We start from the raw sequence: 24,170 nt of genomic DNA on the forward strand, positions 1-24,170 counted from the left end.
TGCCTATCCTGACCAGGAGCCAATCTCTCAAGTCCTGAGCCATTTTCTCACAACGAATAGCAACTTCTAGGGGAAGGAGTTGGCCTTAGGCACGTGACTTCGGGCTACAAGATCTAAGCACTGTTTGCAACCTGTGAGAGGTGAACACAGGCATGTCTGTTTCTCCCCCTTCTGGAAGGAGAGTGGGTTGCTCTGGGGCCTGGGTGCCCAGCACATGGGGTTGTAGCTCCTGCCCTGCACAGTCACTAAAGAAGTTCCAGGTTTCCGGTGTCTGGCAGAAATCAAAGGGGAAAGACAGCTTTGTGTTTGCTGACCTCCTGGAATTCCTTTTAGTTCCGTTTTGGCCTTCAAGGAATCCTATTATGTCTGAGCAGCAAAAGAACTGCAAATTTTATCCATCATTTTTATTAATTTTTTGTTTTCAATTTAGAAGCTCACAGAAATACTTTGTGTTTATATAGAGCTAGAATAATATAACCACATCATTAGTATATTATAAAAGTCAGAAGGCTTTCATGGATTTACCACACTCATAATAAACTCTAGGAAGTACAGTGAAGAATTCTTCCTCCTAGTTTTCTGGGGTTTTTTTTGAAGGACGGGGAAGCAGCAGCAAGAACAGAAGCAAAGAAATCTACCTATATTTGAGGAAAATCCTCAACTATCTTTCTCAACACTGCACTATTTCTGAACCAAAAAGAAAAAAAAATGGGAGGGAAGCTTTGAGAAGTAAAAGCTGCCAGGACTCAGTTTCACGGATGTATTTAATTCTCACACGATTTAGTGCATTAGCTAAATCTAACAGAGGAAAACGCCAACACAACTCAAGGTATATTCATCGGAATCACTTTACATCTACAACGAAATCAGAGACCACTAAACACAACCAGCACCGACCAGCGCCGGGCCGACGGCCTTTGCGGGCCGAGCAGGTCCACGCTGGCGCGAAGACGTTAACGGCGGTACTGCGATTTCTGAGGCGGAGAGCTCAGGCCCCCGGAGAGCAAAGGGCTGTAGAACGTAGCTCACAGCAGAGTATGATGAAATAAAATCTTTCAGTAGACAAACATTGCTTTGGTTGACAGTTTATTGAATGCACTACACTTATACCTTCATCTGTAGTTTTTAAATCATTCACACATGGACTTAGTAAAAACGTACTTTATAGAAAACCATCTGCAAAACTAAAATAAAAACAATGCACATTTTACACACATATTAGATCAACTGCTGAAAATGTCAGGAATTATTTGAATGGAGGTGATTTCTGAAATGAAGTGCTTTGAAGAAATCTGACACCAGACCACACTTCAGAAGTATTCATGTTGATTGTGGAGGCAAAAAAACGTCTATTAACAAAGCTGCTTAATAGTGTTTGAGGAATAGGGCCAAATGAACTATTATTTTTCTTTCACAGATATTTTTCTAAATCAATCCTCTATGCACTTTCTCTTCCACTCAGAGAGCAAGTTGTGCAGAATGATGAGGCAAAAAAATTAATTTCTTAAAATAAAAAAAAGTAGAGTCTATTTACAAAACATGCAAAGTTTTAAGTAGGTGTCACGGCAGGACGGGTTAAAGGTGAGCACAGCTGAGGGGGCAGAACATACCTCACGTCTGTAATGTATGTCCTTCCCCCGCCTTTCTGGAAGAAATACACTTTCAGGGCATGGACTATAAAACGGCATACAACGCAAAGACAGAAACGAAGAAGTTTGCAAATTCTTTATATTTCCAGCTGTTGAGACAATGTTTTGAGAGCCGAGGTTACCTCTAGCGGCGAAACCAGAGCCAGCTATTAAGCAGCCAGAATGCTACAGTAATTGAATACATGACCATTTCTCTTTTAGCACGTTCTTTGTTCTCCTCTTCTAGAAGTTGTAGACGTCTATTTAGTTTGATTATCTAAGGGAAAAGCAAAAACATAAAAATAGAAACTTCTCCTCATGGAGTAGTCAGATTCTTATAAGGCAGTACAATTTGTCAACAGCATCATTATAAACATAAAGTTTCACTGGTGCAAAATAAACAAAACCACATACAGAAAAACATTAGTCAGGCAAACGCGCTCTCCTCCACGTGTCTGCGTTAGCAACGGGGGCGCGTGGGGGGGGGGGTAGGGGAGCTTTCCCTCTTCCTCTGCCCAGACAATGAGGTGAGGGGGCTGCTGCAGATGCTGTTCTGGCAGAAAGGCTGAGCACAGGTTGTGACAGGCGCACCACACCAGAGAGAGTGAGGATGCCCTCACTTTTCCTAGCCCCTTCTAGGAGCTTCTGTTCCTCAGTCTCAGTGTTTGTCTTACACCTGCTTTAATGCCTCCTCCTCCTACCAGTCGCGTTACTGAGAGGATGACAAAAAGCCACCTGTGAGCTTCCTCGTAGCCCCCTGGAGGAAAGACTAAATCTCCAGCTGAGAGGAGTGTCACTGTGGCAGACCTGCCCTGGCTATGGGTTCTCGCTGGGGCCAGACTGGGGCTGAAGGAGAGTAGCACCCACTCCTCATTTCCTTATGGAGGAAACAGATCCCCAACGGCTGGCTAGTGACGGGGTTAAATGCCCTTTGCTCCAACTCTGAAAGCTCCCCCTAGTTCCACAATCTGTCATGGGTTGCCAACCGCAGCCTTTGTTTTCACCATAATGCCACCCAGAATGTCCCCGACAGCAGTCCCTGCTAACCCTTCTACACCCAAACCTCCTTCCCAGAATCTGCCTTCCAAGGAATCCGCCCTGCAGCAGTCTGTTGAACCGCCACGAGCCCACAAAGCATTACTCTCATTACACTAGGGAAGCTGCAGGCAGGAGACTTCCATAATGCTGAACTCAGTATTTCAAGGATGGAAACCGCCAAACTGGAAAAGTAAATCTACTGACAAAAGGCAGCGTGCAGGTCGCCACCAGTCCATTTTGGCGAAACTGTATGCACCGTTAACACAAGTAAAACATGTAAATGATAGTTTAAACACATCTGATCAAAATGGGAAAATTAGTATTGGCTTAGTAAACTGTTTGAAAGAATATTTTAACTCATAGGTTCCATGCAGAGAAAATGACAAAAAGTGAGGAACTACCAAATCCACAAAAACAATGAAGGATTCTATCTTCTGTGGCACATGCAATACCTGTCGTCTTAAGGAAGCTGCGTCTACAACAGTCATGTCATCTGAAGTTGTTTCAATTGTTGCATCTATATTTGAAATGCCATACCTAGCAGTAAGAAATAAAAATATCATTAATATCGGATAGAAGCAGGAGTACCTGGTAAGCCATACAGTGTATTATGACATGCTCAAAGAATTGTTCCAAAGGCTGCAATTCATAAGAGCAATTGCTAAAATGTCTTGCTTTCTGAATTGCTACTACTAAGGAGAAAGGGAGGCGAGAACTTGGTGACAACTACCTGCCATGCTGGGAGTGTCAGGAAGCTCTGAGAAAGAAGACACCTCACAGCTGTAAAGACACTCCCAGCCCAGACCAGCGCGGCCCTGCACAGCCCGGCTGCGGCTGCGGAGCTGCGCAGGGAGCCACGGTGCGCTCAGGTGGACAAACGGCAGGCAGCCCTGTGTGCCTGAGGGGCTCCTGCCGAGACCCACCGCCAGGCGGCGCAGGGCTGCGCAGCTGACGCTAAGGCGGCTCTACTTGTCTTCCCCTCACTGCCGCTGCCTTTCCGCCCCGATGACTCTTTGCTGGGCCCCCAGAAACACCTGGGCACACCTTGCTCAGCCAGGATGGGCTTCCCAGTGACAAAGAGGCGATTTTTAAGCTGCTGGAGTGCCACTAAGAACAGCTCTAGAGGAGCATTAACTAAAAAGCATCTCTTTTTCAAATGAAGGTACCCAAAGGGACACTGATTTTCAAAGGCAGGACAAAAAGTTTTGTGATACAAGTACAAAGGAAAGATATTCTTCCTCTTTCCACTTTTAAATTTATTTTGTTTCCTTGAGATACAATCTACATGTTATCCAGCTCACCACACACATCTCCCCGTGTTTTAATCCTACAGGGTTATCTCAGTAAAATGGCATGAATTACTCGGCTGTCGCCCTGACGTTGGCACACGGGTCATACATGGGAGTACTTCTGGCAAGTCCCCTACAAAAAGTACATCCTCACATAGGGGGCACCTAACAGGTCGGCCCAGACGTCAAAAGTCCTTTCAAATGCTGTTGGAAAGAATCCAAAAATACTTTAGTCAAGTCCGTGAACATACTGTTTATCTCATGGCCATGCAGGGTCCTCCAGCCAGTGTCGAGATTCTGATCTGATAGCCACACAGGTGGCATGCACTCCCGCTAGGTAATCTAGAATAAACTCTAAATGTTTCTCCTACATGTTAAATTAACTTGCTTCCTTACTGAACTGCCCCTTTTCTTCATGGGAAGAGATGAAATATTCTCAAATACAGCATTAGTTAGGAAGGGTTCTAAGTCGGCATATGCTAGAACTATGGGCACACAACTCCTGAGAAAACCTCTTGAACGTTAAGGAATTATCTAGTGATTAGTGGGGAAAATAAGATTGAAGATTCCTCTTTACATTTTCTCCTCAGAATAAAACTTCTCTATTCCTAAAATCACATCCGAGTAATAATTTGGGGGAAAAAAAGCTTCAAAATTGAAGGGATACAACTAAATATAACAAAAGTGTAGGTGAACGCAGTCTAGGGCTGGGGGAAAAGACTGTACCTGTGGACTTCAATGAAAGCAGAACAACACATTACCATGTGTGTTAAATTAAAATATGAACTAAAACTGTAAAAATCGCTAAGCTGGGCCACTGGCTGAAATACTTTCACGGGAAGGCAAAGGGGCCACAAGTCATGAGACAGCCAAGGGGGAGACTTACAATGCACTCAATCAACGCACGTCAGGAAGGGATCCTGAGGGCCGGCAAGGGCGCACGTTTGCGTCTCCCAACTGGGCTGGGATCCCTGACGAGCCGATGTTCTCCTCCCCTCCAGCCTGAAAACGAGTGTGCTGGCTTCCTCTCATCACAAAACAGTGCCGCCAGCTTTAAATCTACTGCTACAGATAGTGCATTGTGCTTAAAATAAAATTGATTCTGAAAAAATTAAAGCGGCAGTGTCTGTGTCTCAAACAAGAATTTTTCCCTCAGAAATGGGAGATGGGGATACTGGCACATGGGACCGCACACGTCCTTCTGCAGGACAGGAGGAAATGGCTACTCAGGCTGGGCCTGTGACAGTGTGAGAAGGGGCAGATGGGGTGGGGGGGCTTCAGTCACAGAAGATGAAAATCCCCTTTCTGTTCTTCCTGGACTGGCAATGTTGATTCTCAAATTTAAGACGATGTTTTGCAGAAAGAGGTGGCTACACAATGAACGTGGCATCTAGACAATTAACAACTAAAAAGGGAAGCTGGACAGAACCTGAGGCAACAATTACAAGGAGGCACACAGAACAGACTCAAGCTCTTTTCTGGGTTTCCCCAGAATCTCCCATAAACCACTGTGCGCCTCTCCATGGCCACGACTGCAAGTCCTGACGCTTGGGCGCCTCCCTCACCCCTGTGGGCCAGCTCAGGCAGCTCCAACCCACTGCTCTGCCTGGAGCGGCCAGGAGGCAGCAGCGCAGGCCAACTACCCCGAGGCAGGGCTCTACCGACGTGGGTCACGGTCAGCTCAGCTACACAGCCTGGTCGTTACAAAAGTCTCAAAATTTACCTGACGTTGTCATGATGAGGATTAGAAGTGGCGGCGGCAGACCCACCCCGCAACACAGGTCTAAGGCACGGTTTTGCGGGAGAAGGCACAAGACAGAGTCAGGAAACAGAGAAGTAATAAAAACAAAAGCAAAAACAAGACAAATGTCAAATAGGATTATATTGTATGTCTTAATACAATATAATATCTTTTAATATTTTAAAATCTTTGTCTCACACTTCCTCCATTTATCATTTTCACAAATTCAGTATTTTATAATGGGTTAAAAAGCAACGGGAATCTATAAGTAGCAAAGGAGCACCAACTGATACAGTAACTTCATTGGTGCTTATATTTTAATTTATGAACTTCAATTCTGAGAACAACTATTTAAAAAGCGTAATTTCTTCAAGTTGGAATAAAAGTCACCCGCAACTTTAAAAGCACCCGAAGAACCAGTTAGTGGCACCTGCATGATCGTGGCTGCACGTCTGCTGTCAGCAGCTCTCAAGAATGCCAATTTGAAGGTTCGACCCCCGCTGCCTTAGATTCCTTCCCTCCCACCTCATCAAATGTGATGAGGGCTTGAATCTTAATGTAGCTATGCGTCCTCCCTGCCCCCAAGAGCAGAAGGACCATCCTCAGCGCGGGGCAGAGAGGTCCGGCACCTGCTCGGAGGGACGCAGATGAAGGCGGAGTCTGCTCTGGAGAGGCAGCCAAGAGTCATGCACAGGGCTGTTGGAAATGAAGGCCAAGTGTGCTGGAAAACTTTGTGGGGATCTTCACTCAGTCTCTGTGTAGACTCTAGTTCTGGAGGACAATTAGCTCTCCACATCCAAAAGAGTAACCTTGCTGATGAATTTTAAGTTTTTAAATCAGAAAACGAGCTCCCCATGCTCACGGGTCAGCTCCCCCAGAAATAACCAGCCTTGCTAAGTAACCAGAGAGGATCCAGATGGGCTGTTAAGTGTTACAATGTCACATTCCCTAAGTACTGATCAGGTTTTGCTTCTATGTAAATATCAAGACAATTTTTGATCACACAAACATTCAATAGCAAAAGTACTGATTTTTTTCCTGTAAGATGGAACAACTGTGTAATTTTGGCTACAATACAAATGACTATTTTCCATCAAAGAGGAATCTGCACATTTCCTAAAGCACTACTGGTGCTTAAAAAATAGCTGGAGCATACAGGCTAAGAGACTCAGAGACTTGGGGGCGAGGGAGAGACGTGTCAGACTTCTATTTTGTGGGCAACTGACATAACTCTTGAAACAGGCTTAAACACACCCCTTCCTAACAATGTCTTTACTGTGGCATTGGAAAAACTGCTTCTGGGCTACAAACTCACATTACACTGTATGAGAGTGGCCAACTAAAGGAGCCACTGTTCTGGCTACCCACAGCTTAAAGCCCTCCTACCAGTAGGCCCAGATGGGCCTGCCAGAGGTAGGATGTTCCACCACAGAGATTTCCCTTTAGTAATTAATGCAGAGCCAGAAAATAATACAGTTACCTTTCCAAACGTATTTCATTTTGTCTTCTCACACTGGCAATTGACACATATAATATAAAAGTAAATTAGACAGGTATTTGGCACAGTCAGAAACTTCATTCAAGTACCACTTTCTAATACAAGTATGATTTAATACATGAAAATCTTAAGCTTGACAATATGCTTAGCAATGTTTTTAAGTAAAGTGGCAAAAGGGAATGAGATCTAAGGCTCTATAAATTCCAATTTTAAATTGTCTATTGACATTCTTGAATATGTTAAGTGGTCTTACTTAATGCTATAATAAACAAACATTCTGGGTGGGGACAAGGAATGATACACATTTTTAATAAGACAAATTTTAAATGAACACTGTCCCAACTATAATTTTCAAGTCTAGATCTTCTATTTAGATACTTACAAAATTGAATTATACACTGGTTTCTTATTCTAACATCTCAAAGCTAGCACAAATTGCTAAAGAAACATAAAAATAATTAAGCCCCTTCTAAAAATAAAACGTAAGCATGCTGAGTGTGACTAACTTGTCAATAGGTAAACATGTTCTTACACAGAAACTCAATTTCTTTTTCAAATCGAGCCACTGGAGAAAGAGACACAGAGCTGCAGCTGATGTCAGCAGACAGGCCGTGTCCTGCCAGACAAGGAGAACTCACAGTAGCATTTAAATCCACAGGACACACCTCGTGCTTGTTCCAGGTGTTTTGGCAAAGTTTTGAGCTTTCAGTTTTCCAAATGCACAGCACTGACCTGTATGTAAATAAGCTTTTCTAATGCACACCTAGGGTTTCACTGTCTTCATGTTGAAGCTGGCTTTGTTCATGTGTCCTTACAAGGTGAAAACATAGTACATAAACCCTTAAAGCGCAAGCTAAAACTAGTTCTGACATCAAGCATCTGTGAACCTGCAGTTCCCTACAGTGAAGCAGGCAAAAGTCTTTTCTTTGTCGTTTTTCTAGCTTAATTTAAATAAACCTACCGTGAAGGCAGAACATAGAAAAGATATTTCATTAGCACAGCAGCCAAGAGTAATAAAATAGAATGGAAAAAATGATGTACAAAGGAAGGAACATAAAAGCACTTAAAACTTTATAAGCAGTATTATTTTATAATCATGCAAGTAGAACATTATCCAAATTTCACATTCCTCGTTCTTATGTCTGAAAACCCATGCTAGACAGTTATTTTAGTAGAAACAAAGCCTGGGCACTTCAATTCTGATTAAATCTTGTTCAACATTTAGGTTGAAAATATTTAAATACAATCAAAATTTAAAAAAAAAAAAGCACTTTCAATAATGAAAGCAGAATGAAACTTCAACCCCACCATGCTGTAAGGTAACAGCTACTGGTGTGTAACCCAGAACAAAGAACTGCTACATAGCCACTTTGTGAATTAAAAAAAACATATCTAAGTGAATAACTCCTTCCTAGAAAAGGCATTTCTGAATTATCAATTCATTACATTAAAAAAAAAAGGGCACGAATGTTTTTCATAACAAGACAATATAAATTTTACAACAGTAATAATGTCTGATTTCATATATTTAAACCTGAGGCAAAATTTTTTCCATTAGTGAGGGGAAAAGCCAATTATTTTTCCAAGTTTCATATCTGTGCACTTTATGTATGTGTTGGGAGGTGGGCAAGTTAACTTCAATGTATTGGGACTTTATCGCTTGGATATTATTTAATTTATATAGGATTTATAAATGACACACTTTCACTGCATTTGATAAAATATACTTTGACTTAATCTGGTTTCGTCTAAGGAACTGCTGTAATTTAAAAGTTAGAGTGTACCTGTTGAGGAATAAATCCATTTTGGGGAGAAACTGGCCTTTGGAACATTAAGGGTTAGGAGTGAGTGCCAGGTGCTTCATGATCACTCCATTGAAGGACCCCAACACCACATTAAGAATTGGAAACTATCACCCTTATATGATAAGGATGGGGGAGGGGGAGTGTTTTGCGAGAATTGGGGAAAACAGATAATATAGATGAGGGCAGTGAGGCCGAGACGTTAGCCAATTGTCCAAGGCATCACAAGCTAACTGCTTAGTGGGCTGGATCCAGAATGGGCCTGACGCCTGAGTCCATGCTCTGGATATATACTGTCCTTGCAGCTTTAAAGAGAATTGGGGGATTCTCAAACCTTGGCTAGGGGGACTATATAAAAAGTTAACCCCTGCCATGAGCTCTCTCTTGGACAGCTTTAAGTCTTCAGCCCCAGAAACAAGGGCACTAGAGGGGGCCTGGGAGTCTCAGCGGGCCTGCGAGTTTGCACAAGAGCCAGGAAGCAGGTGTACAGTCTGGGCCTTGTGCACAGCTCACCAGCACTCAGCAGGAAGTGTGCAGAGTGCCCATAGGTCACAGCACTTCCTAAGGTAAGAACAGAGCTTACTGGGAGGGCCAACATCATTTTATGGGGAATTTGTTAAAATGCAAAAATTAAGTTTATTAAAATGACTATGGAAACTCAAATTGCAATCCACACTTACTAAAACGTTTCGAGTGAAGTGAAGCTGACTGTACCTTTCCAATGTTGTGTCAAGCTCCACATATTTCAGCTTTTTGAAAAATTTATTTATTCATATAGAACTGGGGTACAGGCTAGAGGTGCAGGGGTGGTGAGAAGATTACCAGTCAGAGTAGGGAGACTGATGAAATACACTGCTGAGGGGAGCAGTCTGTGAGACAGGAGAGGTCTGCTGCGTCATGTGAGTCAGCTCTGGGGCTGGGGATCGAACTCACACTGAAGTGGCTGTGGCTAGCTTCACAGTGCTGTGCTTTAACCTGTTGTGCCACCAGGGAGGGCCATATATATTTCAGCTTTTGAAATATAGTAATGAATAATGAAGCTAGGATCCAAAGTGTTTGAAAGAGTAGCAAAGAAAGTTATTTGTATGAACAGGTCTCAGTGGATTAGGAGTGAGTTCACTTGGAAATCCCAAATAGGAGGAAGGTATGAATACTGAAACATAACACTATCAAAAACAACAGTTCCTGGGATTCTCAATCTAGGCTGAGAAATCCGTAAGAGATAAGAAAAAAAATGTCCTGGCAGCTACACTGACAGCATTTTCTTAGATTTGCTACACTAATACAATCCCATCATAATGGCTTTAATCAAGACTCACTAAAGAAAATTAGGATGTGTCAGTACCTTTTCCCACTCTCAATCCAATAATATTCCTTGGTATATTCCAAAACAGAATCATGTACTTAGAACACATCAACAAAACTTTTGAAAAAAAATTACACTCCCTGTGTAAACGAATGTTCTTCCTGATGGAAGAGAAGCTAACAGAATCTTGTGAAATGTGAATTTTGGACAATCATTTCAAATTAAAAGAAAGCAAAGCAAGCTGTTTTTTAAATCAATGCATCTCAGAAAGAGACAAAAGGTGCAAACATAAAAGGAAGACACCACAGTCCACTAGTCAGGAGCCAAAATATAAGCAATAAAGCTGCCAAGAGTCACTGGGGCCAGTCACCTGCGGTTTTCATCCAGCACATCCAAGATCTGCTGGTAAGCCCTACGGGTAGAAGACTGGATAAGCGACAAAATGCCACGAGCAGAGGAAAGATTAGCTCCATCTTCAGGTAGCATATGGGGAGGACAGACCCGAACCTGCTGCGATGGTGTCACACTGTTCACACAGGCACAGCAAACGAAGAGAAAAACACTCACGTCAGATTCTCATAACACTTCAGCTAAGCAGTTTCCCCAAACATATACCTCAAGAGTTAGTTTTTCTTCTTGCTCCCATCTCCCACCCTTCATGTATCCCTTAAGAAAAGTCAAACCAAAGAAGTGAATAAACTTTGTTTATAAAAACCATCGGAGAGCAGCATCTGTAACTCTGCAACCTTAAACATCAAAATAAACAAACTCAATGAGAAAAAACAACTTTGAAGAGAATTACAGCGGTGAGAGTGTTCACCCCTAAGTTTTGCAAACGCAGCATCCTTTATTTAGTGTCTATGTTGCAATTCAATAAACCAAACCTCTAACAACACTGCACTGCAACTTCTGGCTCATCAGAAGAGTAAGAGAATTCTGGAAGACAGGCATCACAGTTTAAACTCCTGACTTGAAAGTGATTCTGTGAAAATGCCACTTCAGATACTTCACACAATGAAGCAAGCTGAATTTTGATGAGTAAGTAAAGCTGAGTTTATGACAAGTAAATTTAAAGATGAATTAAAGTTCCAGAAAGTTATAACAAGAGCATTTTGATTGTTCAATAATAATAAAGCATATACACTCCAGTTAAATAACTAAAACATGAAAAATGACTTCCAACTCTGTGATTACAGTGAAAGGCAAGGACACATCTCAGAATATCAAGATGGCTGTCAAACAAACATTTCTAGGCCTCTCAGTGAATAATCTTAATTATTTTTCAATACATAAGCTGAAATTAATGTTTCTTTGGCTCCACTTCCAGGGCCTCCTAAAAGCTAAACACATTTAAATAAAGAATTGAACAGTTCTAATGCCACTCTTAAGCTCGGTGTCAAGACTGCCAGAGAGGGGTTAACTGTTAAAGCATGATTGGTCTTGTGAGATATTTAACCAGGAACTGAACTTGGCATCTGGTTAGTGACAGTTAAGAGGTTTTGTTACAGCAGGAAGAGGTTTTGTTACAGTAAGAGGAGGACTGCCACCCTGAAGTGCAGACTCAGCATATTTTCAATGCCAGGGCAAAATACCTCAGACTAAATTTCAAACTTATGTACTATGTTCAAAATAAAAAGTGTGGACAGTGAACAAGAGGAAAAAATCTTGTACTTCGGCTTGCATAATAATCTCTTCTACTGTCATTTAAAATGATTTGTTGGAAAACAGAAGTAAGTTCTAGAACACTGTGCTTTGTTGAAAGGACAGTTATCATCTAATGTCACTCCCGGGGTCCCAGAAAACTTCTCCACAGTTTTGTGAATAACTTTGAACATCTTGACAATCTAAAGAGTGAAACACAAAAAATATGAAAACTCTGTGTTTCAACTACTTTAAAGATCTAAGCTGAATCTTGGTAATTGAAAAATCAATCTGCCAGAGCTGCTTTACCCTAAGAATTAGGCTTAATGGTTCCAAGAAAAAGACACCTTTTTAGATGCAGGCTCATGCAGGGTTACCCTGTATGTTTGTCCATGAGGACTCTTCTGGAATATATACTAACAACTGACCATGGCATTTGGCACAAACTCATTTGGTTCAGACAAGAGAACAAACAAAGCAGTGTATCTTGAACACAGCCTATGCAATAACTTGCACTCACTCAAGTTCATATTCTTTGTAAGAAACCAGACTGAATTCATGTTAGAAAAGGTGACCCTAGAGGGGTGGGGTGGGGAAGGCCAGTTCTCCATCAACAAACATAATTTACTTACACTCTGGATGGGGCAGTCAAGGTAGCTGGCCAGATTTACTTAAGCAATTTTAAAAGACTAATCAGTACAATACCTATTAATATAATTAAAAGTTTCTGTCTTCCCATTTTGAGATTTAATTGAATATTTCACATATTCTGTGTTAGACTAGCTACATTCGAATATTCAAGTCTACCTTTTTACAGAATTATAACTTTAGAGCATAAAGTCAACAAACTGGACCCACGCCCATGGAAAAAGCTTGATGAACTTTTGCCAATTAAAAATTAATTAAGGAAAGGAGGGTGAGGGTTACTTAAAGAGAAATCATTTCGTCAGAAGCAATACAGAATTGTTTGAATTCTAATATCTTAAGTATCTTCTCTCTATACACAGGAAATCAGATGGTTATAGTCAAGCATAAACTAACTTCTGATTCCCTACAAAGAATTCTTAAGCTGGAATGTGCAGAAGTTTGGATTCTAAAACAGTCTCTAAGATCTCTGCCAATTCTAAGATTCTATAAGGTTGGAGGCTGGAGTATGGCAATAAATTGGGGCGGGGGAGAGGGCGGGAGATAACCCTAAAGTGTAACTTTATAAGACAAAATATTCATATAGAAAGTTAAAAGATGAATGGAAGTGCTATCAGTACTGGTAGATATTCACTTCCTCAAAGACCATTATATCACATTTGGATTTCTGGTTGTTTCTCAAAGGAAAGAAAATTTCAAAGATTAAGAAGAAATAGAATTCTTCATTAATTTACATGGCAGTCCTCCATAAACAGCAAAAACAGAATAGGATCTGCTTTTTAAACTGAAGGCAACTTTTGGTAGTATAGGTAGAGATTAAACGTCCCTGACTTACTTCTTAGAGATAAAACTGAATGATGAAGAAATAATATGATGAAAACTGCCCTAATTAGAAGCAGTAAGTACTTTTAAGCAATTCTTTTTAAAAAACTTTTATCAATCTTCTAAGTCTTTTCATTTTTTTTGAAATTATATATATACTTTTCACATCATTTTTCATTGTCGTACAATGTATGCTTTCTCATGTTGGTTCTTGCAAGTCTCTTTGGAAAATAAACTTGAGAACAAGAGCAAATTCCAGTCTAGTTTTCAGAGGGCTCTGGCTGGAGGGTCCCCACTGCCACCAACTGTGAGGCACATAGCCCCCTCACTCACTCACAGCTTAGGGACTTTTTTGTTTTGACAAGTGAACTCTTACGAAAGTAAAAAAGTAAATATACTACAACCACACTGGGATTATTTAAGTTATAGTAGTTGTTACAATATCAGTAATTTAAATAAAAACTCACTTTCACGATAAATTAATCCTAGTAATGTTATCAAACAGCAAAACCTCAACTTAATGCTACAAAAGTGCTGAGTAAACCATGAGACAACTCAGAACTAAAACATGAATGAACATCTACTTGGTTTAAGTGTCATCACTAAAGGCAAATCCACACAACCAAGCAGCAGTTCCCAGGGGTTTTCTGTGGAATGCTTCTCAAACTGTGACCATAAGGTGTTTGCTGAGGCACCAGGCTCCTCCAAATACTGTGAAAAGGTGAGAACAAATTTTCACTGAAAACAAATTTTGTCATTTCTCCTGAAATTTAAATAGAGAAAACTTTAATTTGTTGCCACTTTCTAGGGCAATGTATCAGGTCCTGAAGGCCTAATAAGAGAGCCAAGATATGGGTTGCCAGAGTGGTCTCTCCTGCATTAGCTGTCGGATTCTTATAGATCATGTCCCAGGAGAGGTCAGCCATCCCCACTGGACTTTGTCACACTCCCGGAAAGAGAGGGCTTCATCATCTCAAAAACATTTTCAAGCACATTCTATGGAACAACAGAAAAAACCCTTAAATGATAAGCCACAATTAGGCTCTGTTCTCCTTCAGGGTCAAAATAAAACATGGCAAGAAAGTGTGCTGAAATTTAAAAAGAGGTACCCAGGAACCCGGCTTAAGTTGAATCTGGAGAGAATGTAACAGCCAAAGCAAAATAAAGAAAATGTGAAAGGATGCTTGATTGTTATGGATAAATGATCCATTTTACTTTCACCACAATACCTAAAATAGATGACTTCCTTAGCATAAACTAATTGTTTTTCCTTAACAAAGTGATTGACAGTTTGAGAAATCCTGAAATAGAGGGACTAGTAAGTCAAATGTAAGGCGATTAGGTTACTATACACAAATTACCTGGTGAAACAGGTTAGTACAGCACAAGCCTACAAAATTAAAGCAACACCTACTTGTGAAAAGCAGAGCAGATAAAATCTTACGTGTACTCCGGTGCAGAAATCGGTGCCTGGAACCTTGAAATTTTATTTCTTGGGGCAGTATCTGATCTGTGCCACCTTAAATAATAATTATGCTCCTTTTACATATTCAGCTTTTATTAACACACATAAAAAGCTAGATAGATTCTACTGGTCAGAATGCATTTTTGTGTCAACAGCTGACAATGGTCCTATTATTTCTTGAATGTAATTAAGAACACAAGGTCCTGCTCTTGTACTCATGATGCTTCTAAAAGCCAAGGAATAAAACAAAGTGGAGGCAGGCAAAGGTTCATGCACAACGACACAGGTCACTTACAAAGAAAAGGCTAAAGTGTAAATGAGGAGGTAAACTATAATTGCAATATAGTAACAATTTCTTCCTTACCGCATTACCAACATTGAATACATAATATGCTCATTACATAAAATGCCTAAGGGTTAGTGAAATGTAAATTCATAAAGAGAAATTCAATTATAAGTTGTAAAATTAATAATGGTCTGAGAAAAAGTCATGGTTATATTATTAACAAAAAGATGATTAAGTATTTTACCAAGACATAGTAACATAGGTAACTATCATAACAAAACGTATCATTTAGTAAGGTGAGCAGTTCTTAATGAACATGTATAGTTAAATAGTCATGTTATTTTTACTACCAAAAAGTTAATGTAAGATCTTCAATTTCATCAGACATGTAGAAAATGGTATTAGGGCAATTTTAAAAAAGCATTAGCAAACAATCTTTTCTGTAATGCGAAACTATGCTATTAGTATCTGCAAAACTACAAGCTAGATATTTACTCATGTACTTATGAGAAAACAAAACTGATGCTATACTGAGGTTGTTCTGTTTTAATTTCACTGATGTGAAACTTCAAAGTAACTAAGGACCTCAATAATAAGCCACATCTTTACATAAGTTTATTAGAAACCTTTGCTGTTGTAAAAAATTTGATCACAAGTAGAAAATAGAGCCCACAGGTAAATGCTTAATTATTCTCAGAGATTAAAAGCACCAAGATCTGTCTTAGCCACAAACAGTGTATATTTTTAACCATTTGGAAATATTCTAGAAAAACATATTTCATGGGCTGGCTGACATTCCTTCCAAACAAGTTACCTTTAGGGACACAAAAAAAAAATTAGAAAGAATTTGCATTACTAACAGCTGATCTCTTTGCATAAGCCTTCCCTGAAGGAGCTGTATATTAATTTTAACTTACTCTAGGCTTCTCCAAGGAGTCAAAGCATTACTGTTCACTGCGCCTGCACTATAGATGACTCTGCCCCCTTTCAAAGCCCCTTCTGCATCCTTATGTACTTCAGTCAGGTGCAAAGCACAACTTGACATGGTTTAATATAAATGGCATATTGTATTCTATTCTATTTCCTATGTAAATACATGTTTTACTTTTTATCTAGATTCGCAAACCCTTACGAGAGCTGTGTCACCTGCTGATTTTTTGGCAGTTCCCAGAGTAGCTGATACGATGCCTGGTGTCACATACGTACATGAAAATTTAACGAGGAAGAAATATTAATTTACATAAACAATCTAAATAATTTATTAAAAAAAACCCACAATAACCATTGATTTTGATTTGAAATTCTGACCAGTTTTGAAAGCGATATTTATTTGTAAAATAAAGGGATTATTTTATTAATAACAGAAAGCACTTTCTTGATGTAAAATATCTAAGAGTGGGTTAGTTTTAAGATCAGGGTATATATAATATTATGTTTAAAAAATGTAAACAAACAGTCCTTTAAATAACACACTTATATTTCTGGGAAACGAAAGGGATCTGATAATTTAATGACTTAGTAGAAAACTGAAAAACTCTCCTGGAGAGTAGAAAAATTCTACTTGTCTAGGCTACAGCAGTGGGAAGGAACAGTTGTAACCTTAAGACAGACTGAACAACTTGAAAATAAAGTTCCTTATCAAATGTTTTCCCTTTTTTCCCAGCAGAGTTAGTTAAACATTTCTGAAGGTTGTACAGAAGTGAGCATTATACGTATGTCTCAAGTTTTCTTAAGAATACTTCACAGGAAATTCCCAAAATAGCAAATATAGTATAAAAAACTACCACAAACATACAAGAGGAAAATGCTTCTGAAAAATGCTCACAACTTAACAAAACAGTTTTAAAATCTTAAGGCTATGGAAATACTGCAAAAAATGTAAAATGGATGTAAATATAAAACATTCTCAACACTATCAGAGGTTTGTCTAGGAAAATGAACAGACAGTAGATGGAAAAGACAATGGAGGAGAGAAAATGCTGTTGGCTCTACTCACATGGAATCAGTTCTGACCAGCTGTCCATTCTGGCGAACAGCATTTTCACTCATAGAGCGCTCTCTTTTTAGCCTGCCAACTGCACGGATCTGAGGGACACAAAGGGGAAGCAACAGGAAATATTCTTAGTAGGTAGTAGCTGCACAGCATTAAAAGAATCTTCATCCAAGGCTACTCACAAAAGTTATAAGGAGCATAAGCTAGGATTGCTGTATTACAGACGGACGCGTGTTCAAGTCCTACAGATAATGCTGACAGGCTGAGGAATGCGTATTTACTTTATGGAAAGATACTTCTGGTTTCTTTGTACAGCATCAATCTTGCTTGAGATAAATGTTGATGTTTTTATTGACCCCAGTTTATGTACCTGCTATTTTTTAAGAACACTTCTGAGTTTTGAAAGGCATAGCTATTTTTAGAAAATGGGATATTTTGTATTACAGATAAATGTCCCTGGCTTCTGGGATGCAACAAAATCAGACTTGGTTAGATTAGACTAAAAAAAGCCTCTCTAGCTTAAAAGTTTTGGCATTCCAATAATAGCCACTCTCCCCTCCCACATGACCGTCTTTAAAAAGTTTCTTTGATCTCTTTCCATTAAGGGACGGGATTGATGTTCCCGCCCTAGAAATCGAACAGGCTGCTGACTGTGACAGAATGATGCGATGTGACTTCTAAGGCTATGTCATAAACAGTGAGGCTTCTGCCTCCTTCCCTCAGGATGTTCCTGGCTAAGCGATGACACTTCTGTGTGAGGAGCCAAACAGCCACGTGGAAAGGCCAAGGGCGCCTGAGACAACAGGCTGCGGCGTCTGTGTGGTGAGTGTGCCTTCCGCTGGCTGTAGCCTCAAGCTGCCGCACTACCCCTTGTGTTTGAGACGCCCCAGAGGTTGCAGAAACAAGCTGTTCCCTGGCTGCCTGCTACAAATTCTTAGCCCACAGGTTCCATGAGCAAAATAAGTAATTTCCGTGTGTATGTATCAAGCTACTAAGTTTAGGGTGATTTATTATACAGCAATAGATAATGAGAATGGGAATCATTACCTCTCCTCATTTAGAATTTTTTTTTTTAGTAGAAAGTCATGGTCACTTGATAGTTTGGAAAAATCAAGCTTTAAAGGTTAACTGGTAGGTGAGCTAATGGACTCAAAAGTTAAATTTTTCAAAAATGCAAGTCAGTGTTTATTGATGTAGGCTTGGGAACGGGGTGTCATGTGTATTATAACCACCAGCAAAGCAAAATCTTATATTTCACACCAAAAAAACCCTGAAAACCAGACCATACAGCACCTAATTTCAGAGCATGGCTTAACTGTGGCTATGTTGTAGGCCATTTACCCATCTAAAGAAAAAAAATAGCTTCTGAAAACAGGAAAGGAAACTGGAGCCTACTACAAGAGCTCTTTCCAGTTCAATCAACACATATTTCACTGTGATTACGTGTCAAACACCTCCACAGTCACTTTACCTGCAGCGAGCAGCGCTCACTGGCTACTGGGCATGCACAGTACTTGGCCTTCCTACCTACTGCGCGGCTGTGATGCCATCCCCAGAGAGCAGCTCCTCCATGCTGCAGGCATTAATATGGATTCTCTCCTAAATCAGAACCATTCCTGCTGCTGTGCGCTGAACACTAAGATTAAGCAGGATAGGAAGTGACAGGAGAAGATATATCTGTCTATGACATCAATGGTCTGACAAAAGGATCCAGTCTACTGTTATCGTCACTATTTGAAACCTAACTCGAAAGATACCTTAAGAACATTAAGCTTGATATTACTATCATCTGGGGGAGAGTGAGGAACTTAAGACAAAAGCCTATATTGTCATGCCTTCTAACTTGTACATTATAACACCACAGAACTCAGTCACTGGGATGAGAAGGAACACAGGGACTTTTTGAATTTAGTCACTCTTCAATTCACAGTGGTAGTGGTGTTTTTGATTTCAGGTTTTCATTTATTTTTCAAGCTAATTACTTTCCAGTTTTATTGAAATCTAGTTGGCAAGTCAAGGTTTTCAAATGTGCTTCAGAAATAGCCTGCATTCATAAGCCATTAAAACATAAGCTTAAAACCCGTATTCACTCTGAGGTTGAGAGAGTCTCAAAAGCGCTGGGAAACTTGGAAGTCATTTGGTCACAAGGTCATCTGCGTTTGTTAACAGGCATAAAACTCCCCTCTGGTGGATGTACGCTCTGACCTACACTGAGTGTTCACAGGGTCCTGGACAAATCAGTGTCCTCCAGGCCATCGTTTACTGGTTCTACCAGCTGACCCTTGAATACTGAGGGTCTTAAGAGTGCAGGCCCCCCACTCCCAGTCCCATCCCTACCAAGCACAGTCAAAACTCTAAATTTTTAAATCCTCCTAGAACTGTACTAATAGTCTACTTTTTACTAGAAGCCTTATCAATGACTTAAACACTCCATTAGCATATATTCTGCTACATATATTATGTAATGTATTGCTATCAATAAAGCCAAGGGAGAAAATGTTATTAAAGCAGCCATAAGAAAGAGAAAGTATATGTATTCACAATACCCTAAGTTTATAGGAAAATCCATGTATAAGTGGACTTTCACAGTTCAAAATGGTGTTGTTCAAAGGTGTATAGTATTGAGTCTACCTCCTCCAAGCATCTTGTTCATATTCTAGTATTTTCCTCTATACATGCTAAAATGCTCTTTCAAAATAATAGCACAGAGGTGAGAATTTTGAATTGTTGAGGGATTTTTGCTGAAAACGAAAAAGAAGCTTTAACAATCCAAGCCCAATAACTAGGATGAAAATCCTTCCCTCCATGATCAACTCACTGTCCAAAATTCAAAATGAACGATGGAGAGAACAGCTGAGACAGTAAAGGAGGGTTACAGAAGGAAACAAGGCCCACATGTCAGCAGGGGTAGAGGCTGCCCAAAGAGCACGACAGTGCCACATCGTCCACGGTGGCTATGTGAAGACACAAGTTCTCGTCCCCCAGCTCTCTCCATTCTGTTCATCAGCTCCACTGCTCTTCCACAGATGAGGGGAGAGGGAACAAAACAAACCACAATCAGCTTCTGATCAGAGCCCATTTTTCAATTTGATTTTCTGAGCCGCTGCAGGATGATTTTAAGTAGCCACGAGTGCCTAGGATTTTGTGTTTAATGAGCGTGTGTCCTATGTTTGGGTCACTCATTACCTCTCAGGTCAACTTCTTTTTTTACTTCACACCCATAAGTTGTCAAATCAACTGACACTAGTTAATAGGTGCGGGCTATGCATCCAGAGCCTTCAGTTAAGCAACATGACTTTCGTGTTATCCTTCTTGACAGTTTCTAAGGCAGCTGCTTGCAAGTGAGTGTGGTCCTTGATGAGTCTTTGTTCTAGCTGGGTCTGGAGCTAGTCCTTGAGCCCATAGATGCACACTCTGCGGACCAAGTATGACATCCCATGGATGCCTAGAGGCTTCTGAGTGAAGTTTGCATAGTCTGAACCCAGCTCCCTTTCTGAAAACAGCTGCCTTTGTTCATCTCTTCCTAACCCAGAGGAAGGTACACACACACTGAGAGACCTACGCTGTAGAGAATTCTTGGGTGTATCTGGGGTCCAGAGCTTTTCCAAAGATTTATCACCGCAATGGAATGGCATCCCCTCACATCACTATTGTCTGAAGCAGGAGCCGATATTTTAGGTAAACATTCTTACAATCTGTCTTTAGTCCAATCTGATTTCTCTTCCCACTATGATAATCTTCTCATAAACCTCCTGGCTTTTACTGAAGTGGATCTTTGAAAAGAATACAAATCTTTGATTGGGGTACACTGCATACAAGACTGTAAAATCTTTTTATTGACATTATTTTTCAACTTTTTTTTCTAGAAGATCTTCTCTCATTGACTCCAGTTTGAACCCCTTTGAGAGAGGGGAGAGAGAGTGTTCAGCTTCTTCCTCCTGACTCACAATATTGTAAGGACACTGAGAGCTGTTATGATCAGCGCCCTGCAGTTTCAAGCTGGATTAGATGGTTCACGGCTCAGGTGCTATTACTACCCCATCAGTAGACTCACCAATCAGAGGTCATGTTTTGACCTAATAGTGATTTTCAAATATTGGTAGGGATGTGGCCCATTGAAAAAGTCCATCAATTTCTTCTCTACCAGCCAAGTCTCAACATTGTGTAAATCTTCTCTGAGCAAAGGAATTATCTGCTTCACCTTTTAAGCCCTTTTCATGAATTCCCTTGAATTCTTCAAGCCAGTTTGTTATTTGCTTTCTGTTTAGGATGTGACAAGGGCAGTTTTCTCACTGGGCTTGCAGGTAACTTCAAACCTTCTCCATAAGGCTTCTGATCGCCTCCTTTGTTGTGACAGGCCAGAGGTTGTCAACTAGAGGTGATTTTGCCTTTCAAGAGGATATTTGGCCATGGCTGAAGATCATTCTTTTTTCTTTTTATTGTGGTAAAACACAAAATAACAAAATTCACCCTTGTCAAAGGAAAAAGAGCTTTCTTTGCCCTATTTGACAGACTGCTTTTATAAATGATGTACTGATTTTTTTCCCACATTAACCACCTTAACGCCTGTATTTCTTAAGGTTTAACTCCCAAAAGCTCTTCATTTCAGATCACTTAAATGTTAATGCTTTCTACAAAAATTCCATTTCCTTGAAACATAATATTTAAAGTGAAAACTAGCACTAAAATTTCAGTGGGGGCATCTAAAAATCAGAATTTTAGTAGTTAATGTTCCACGTAGGCTCATTACACACGGTTAATGATAAGATGTATAGCCTCTAGACTTTTGCTCTCATGTATTATTATTTCAAATTGTTTTGTTAAACTCTACTTACTTCTTCATTTTGAGGGGTTGGAGGAGGTCTTTCTAAATCCAGAAAATCTAGCGGTCTTTCACTTAGCGTAAGTACACGAGGTGGTGTTTTTAGTGCCAGAGGTTTAAAGGGAGTTGACTGAATAAGGTCAAGATCTGCTGGTCTTGAAAATGGAATGTCTTCATTATTTCCTGGGAATACAAGAGGAGGAACATTTTAAAAATTGGCCACTTCTTATTAAAGCATACTTACCATAGGCCCACTAGAACAGCTAAATTAAAATCCCTGACAATACAGGGATGTAAGCGACTGAAACTCCCTTATGTCACTGAGGGGCACAGAAAATGGACAGGTTTCTGAAAGTAGATGTTTCTATGGAACCATTCCTAAGCAAAAATGGCGTAAAGCGAAGAATCAGTTACCATTTATGTAAAAAGATTGTTTAGCATTTCCAAACCCCAAAAATAACCTACTAAATGATGCCAAGTAACATAAAACCTAAAGTAACGATGACATATCGTGAAAGCGGGGATGACATACATCCTGAGGGTAGAAATAGGTCCTGGCATAGAAGCTAGGCAGTGTGACTCTCGCTACTTGACACAAGCTGCCTCGGTAACTGTGCGCTGCAAAACACAGGTAAAGTACTGTTTTCACTTTTCATCTTTTGTTGTAAAAGCGACAATCCTCTTTGGGTTACTTTGTTAGTGAAAATGGGTATAGTAAGTCCTTACTTAATCTTGGAAACTGCAACTTTAACCAAAAATGATGTATGACTAAAGCAGGTCCTTGAATCAACATGGACCAGGATTCTTTTTTCTCATCAAAACCAAAAGGTGTAACATGAACTTTTGGAAAGTGGGAAATTCCTGTACAACCCATTTTGAAAAATGTCTGGCAGCTTCTCATAGTTAAACATAACTTATGTGTTGCTAATTCCACTCCTAGAGATATGAAAACATGTTCTCACAAAGATCTGTACATGAATATTCACAGAAGGTTCATTCCTAATAGCATCAAAAGAGGTGGTAATGCTAACATTCATTAACAGGAGTAGATAAGCAAACTGTGGTGTACCTACACAGTAAAAGAATAGGCAACAAAAAATGGAATGAACTGAGAAAGCAACATGGAAGACTCTTAAGAACATTACACTAAGCAAAAAAAGCCACAGCAAGAGTGTACACTTCATCATTCTATTTTATGGAAACTCAGAAGAGACACATCTAGCCTTTGGTTATAAAGCGGATGGAAACTGACTGAGGAGTGGCACAGGGAACATTTCAGGGTAATGACAATGCTCTGTCACTGGACCATGGTGGTACTGGCAGGCGTACGTGTGTGTGGACTGTACACTTAGAAAGTATACATTTATGTCTGTAAATTACACCTTAATAATTAGTTGAATTATTAAAAATATTGTTTGCAATTTGATGACTGCAATAGAAATTTTGAAAAACTATACAAAGTTGCAATTCCCAGACTCATTTGTAGCTAATCCTTTTGAAAAGTCAAAGATTTCATAGTCATAGATAAAACAAAAATCATCAGGCAACTTAATAAAGAAATGTAAAATACCTGCGACAACAATCCTCTCTGGAACCTGCATAATCACACTGGCATTTGGAACTCCTTCTTGGAATCCTTGTTCCAGGTCAGCATTTGGTGGTGCTACCTTTAATTTTTCCGGGACCCTCATTCGCTGACTAATACCTTCGGTGTATTCCATTTCATATTGAATTCTACTAATTTCTGCCATCTCAGCAGCAGTGGGAGAAGGAAAAGCTGCCCCACTCACCCTGTGGGCAAAAAATTTAAGGTCAGGAATGAATTGAGTGTTAAAAGACTGAGTCTTCTCTACATCCTGAAACAGAAGACAAAACCTTATAAAGAGCAAAAGAAGGCTTGTCATTTGTGAGTACTGAATACACACAAAGGAAAAATAAAACAATTTGTTGAAATTGCACCTTGAGGGTATTGCTTAGGAGTAAATTTCTTTTTCATTACTGTATAATCAGAGCATACAGACATATATGCACACACACATTTTCTCTCTATCTCTGCGCAAACAGATATGCATGCTGCGCATAACTCAAAAAAGCCTGAAGTAAAGCTTAAATTAAAATTTCCTGATCAATTATTTGAGAGGAAGCTGCTAGCTAGCTTATAAAAATAAAATTACAAGTTTTCATCATGCATAAA

General features: G+C 39.9%; 1 protein-coding gene across 5 annotated transcripts in view; it reads right to left on the reverse strand.

Moving 5' to 3' along the window:
* Positions 1 to 1,069: 1,069 nt before the first annotated feature.
* MFF (mitochondrial fission factor) overlaps positions 1,070 to 24,170 on the reverse strand; it is a 24,667-nt gene continuing 1,566 nt past the window's right edge. Inside the window, exons 2-9 of one of the 5 annotated variants that reach the window (XM_012727895.1) lie at positions 23,547 to 23,767; positions 21,990 to 22,159; positions 17,158 to 17,246; positions 10,673 to 10,714; positions 7,177 to 7,209; positions 5,679 to 5,738; positions 3,119 to 3,203; positions 1,070 to 1,905 (exon numbers count right to left, since the gene is read on the reverse strand). In XM_012727895.1, the coding sequence (XP_012583349.1) occupies positions 1,774 to 1,905; positions 3,119 to 3,203; positions 5,679 to 5,738; positions 7,177 to 7,209; positions 10,673 to 10,714; positions 17,158 to 17,246; positions 21,990 to 22,159; positions 23,547 to 23,727 (792 nt within the window). In that variant the 5' untranslated portion in view covers positions 23,728 to 23,767 and the 3' untranslated portion in view covers positions 1,070 to 1,773. Of the gene's footprint in view, positions 1,906 to 3,118; positions 3,204 to 5,678; positions 5,739 to 7,176; positions 7,210 to 10,672; positions 10,829 to 17,157; positions 17,247 to 21,989; positions 22,160 to 23,546; positions 23,768 to 24,170 lie in introns of all 5 variants that reach the window. The other 4 variants (XM_012727883.1, XM_004674223.2, XM_012727890.1 and 1 more) reach the window with 4 other exon arrangements.

The sequence above is a fragment of the Condylura cristata genome, unplaced genomic scaffold (genome assembly GCF_000260355.1).
Source record: "Condylura cristata isolate star-nosed mole 26May11 unplaced genomic scaffold, ConCri1.0 scaffold00002, whole genome shotgun sequence".
Lineage (NCBI taxonomy): Eukaryota > Metazoa > Chordata > Mammalia > Eulipotyphla > Talpidae > Condylura > Condylura cristata.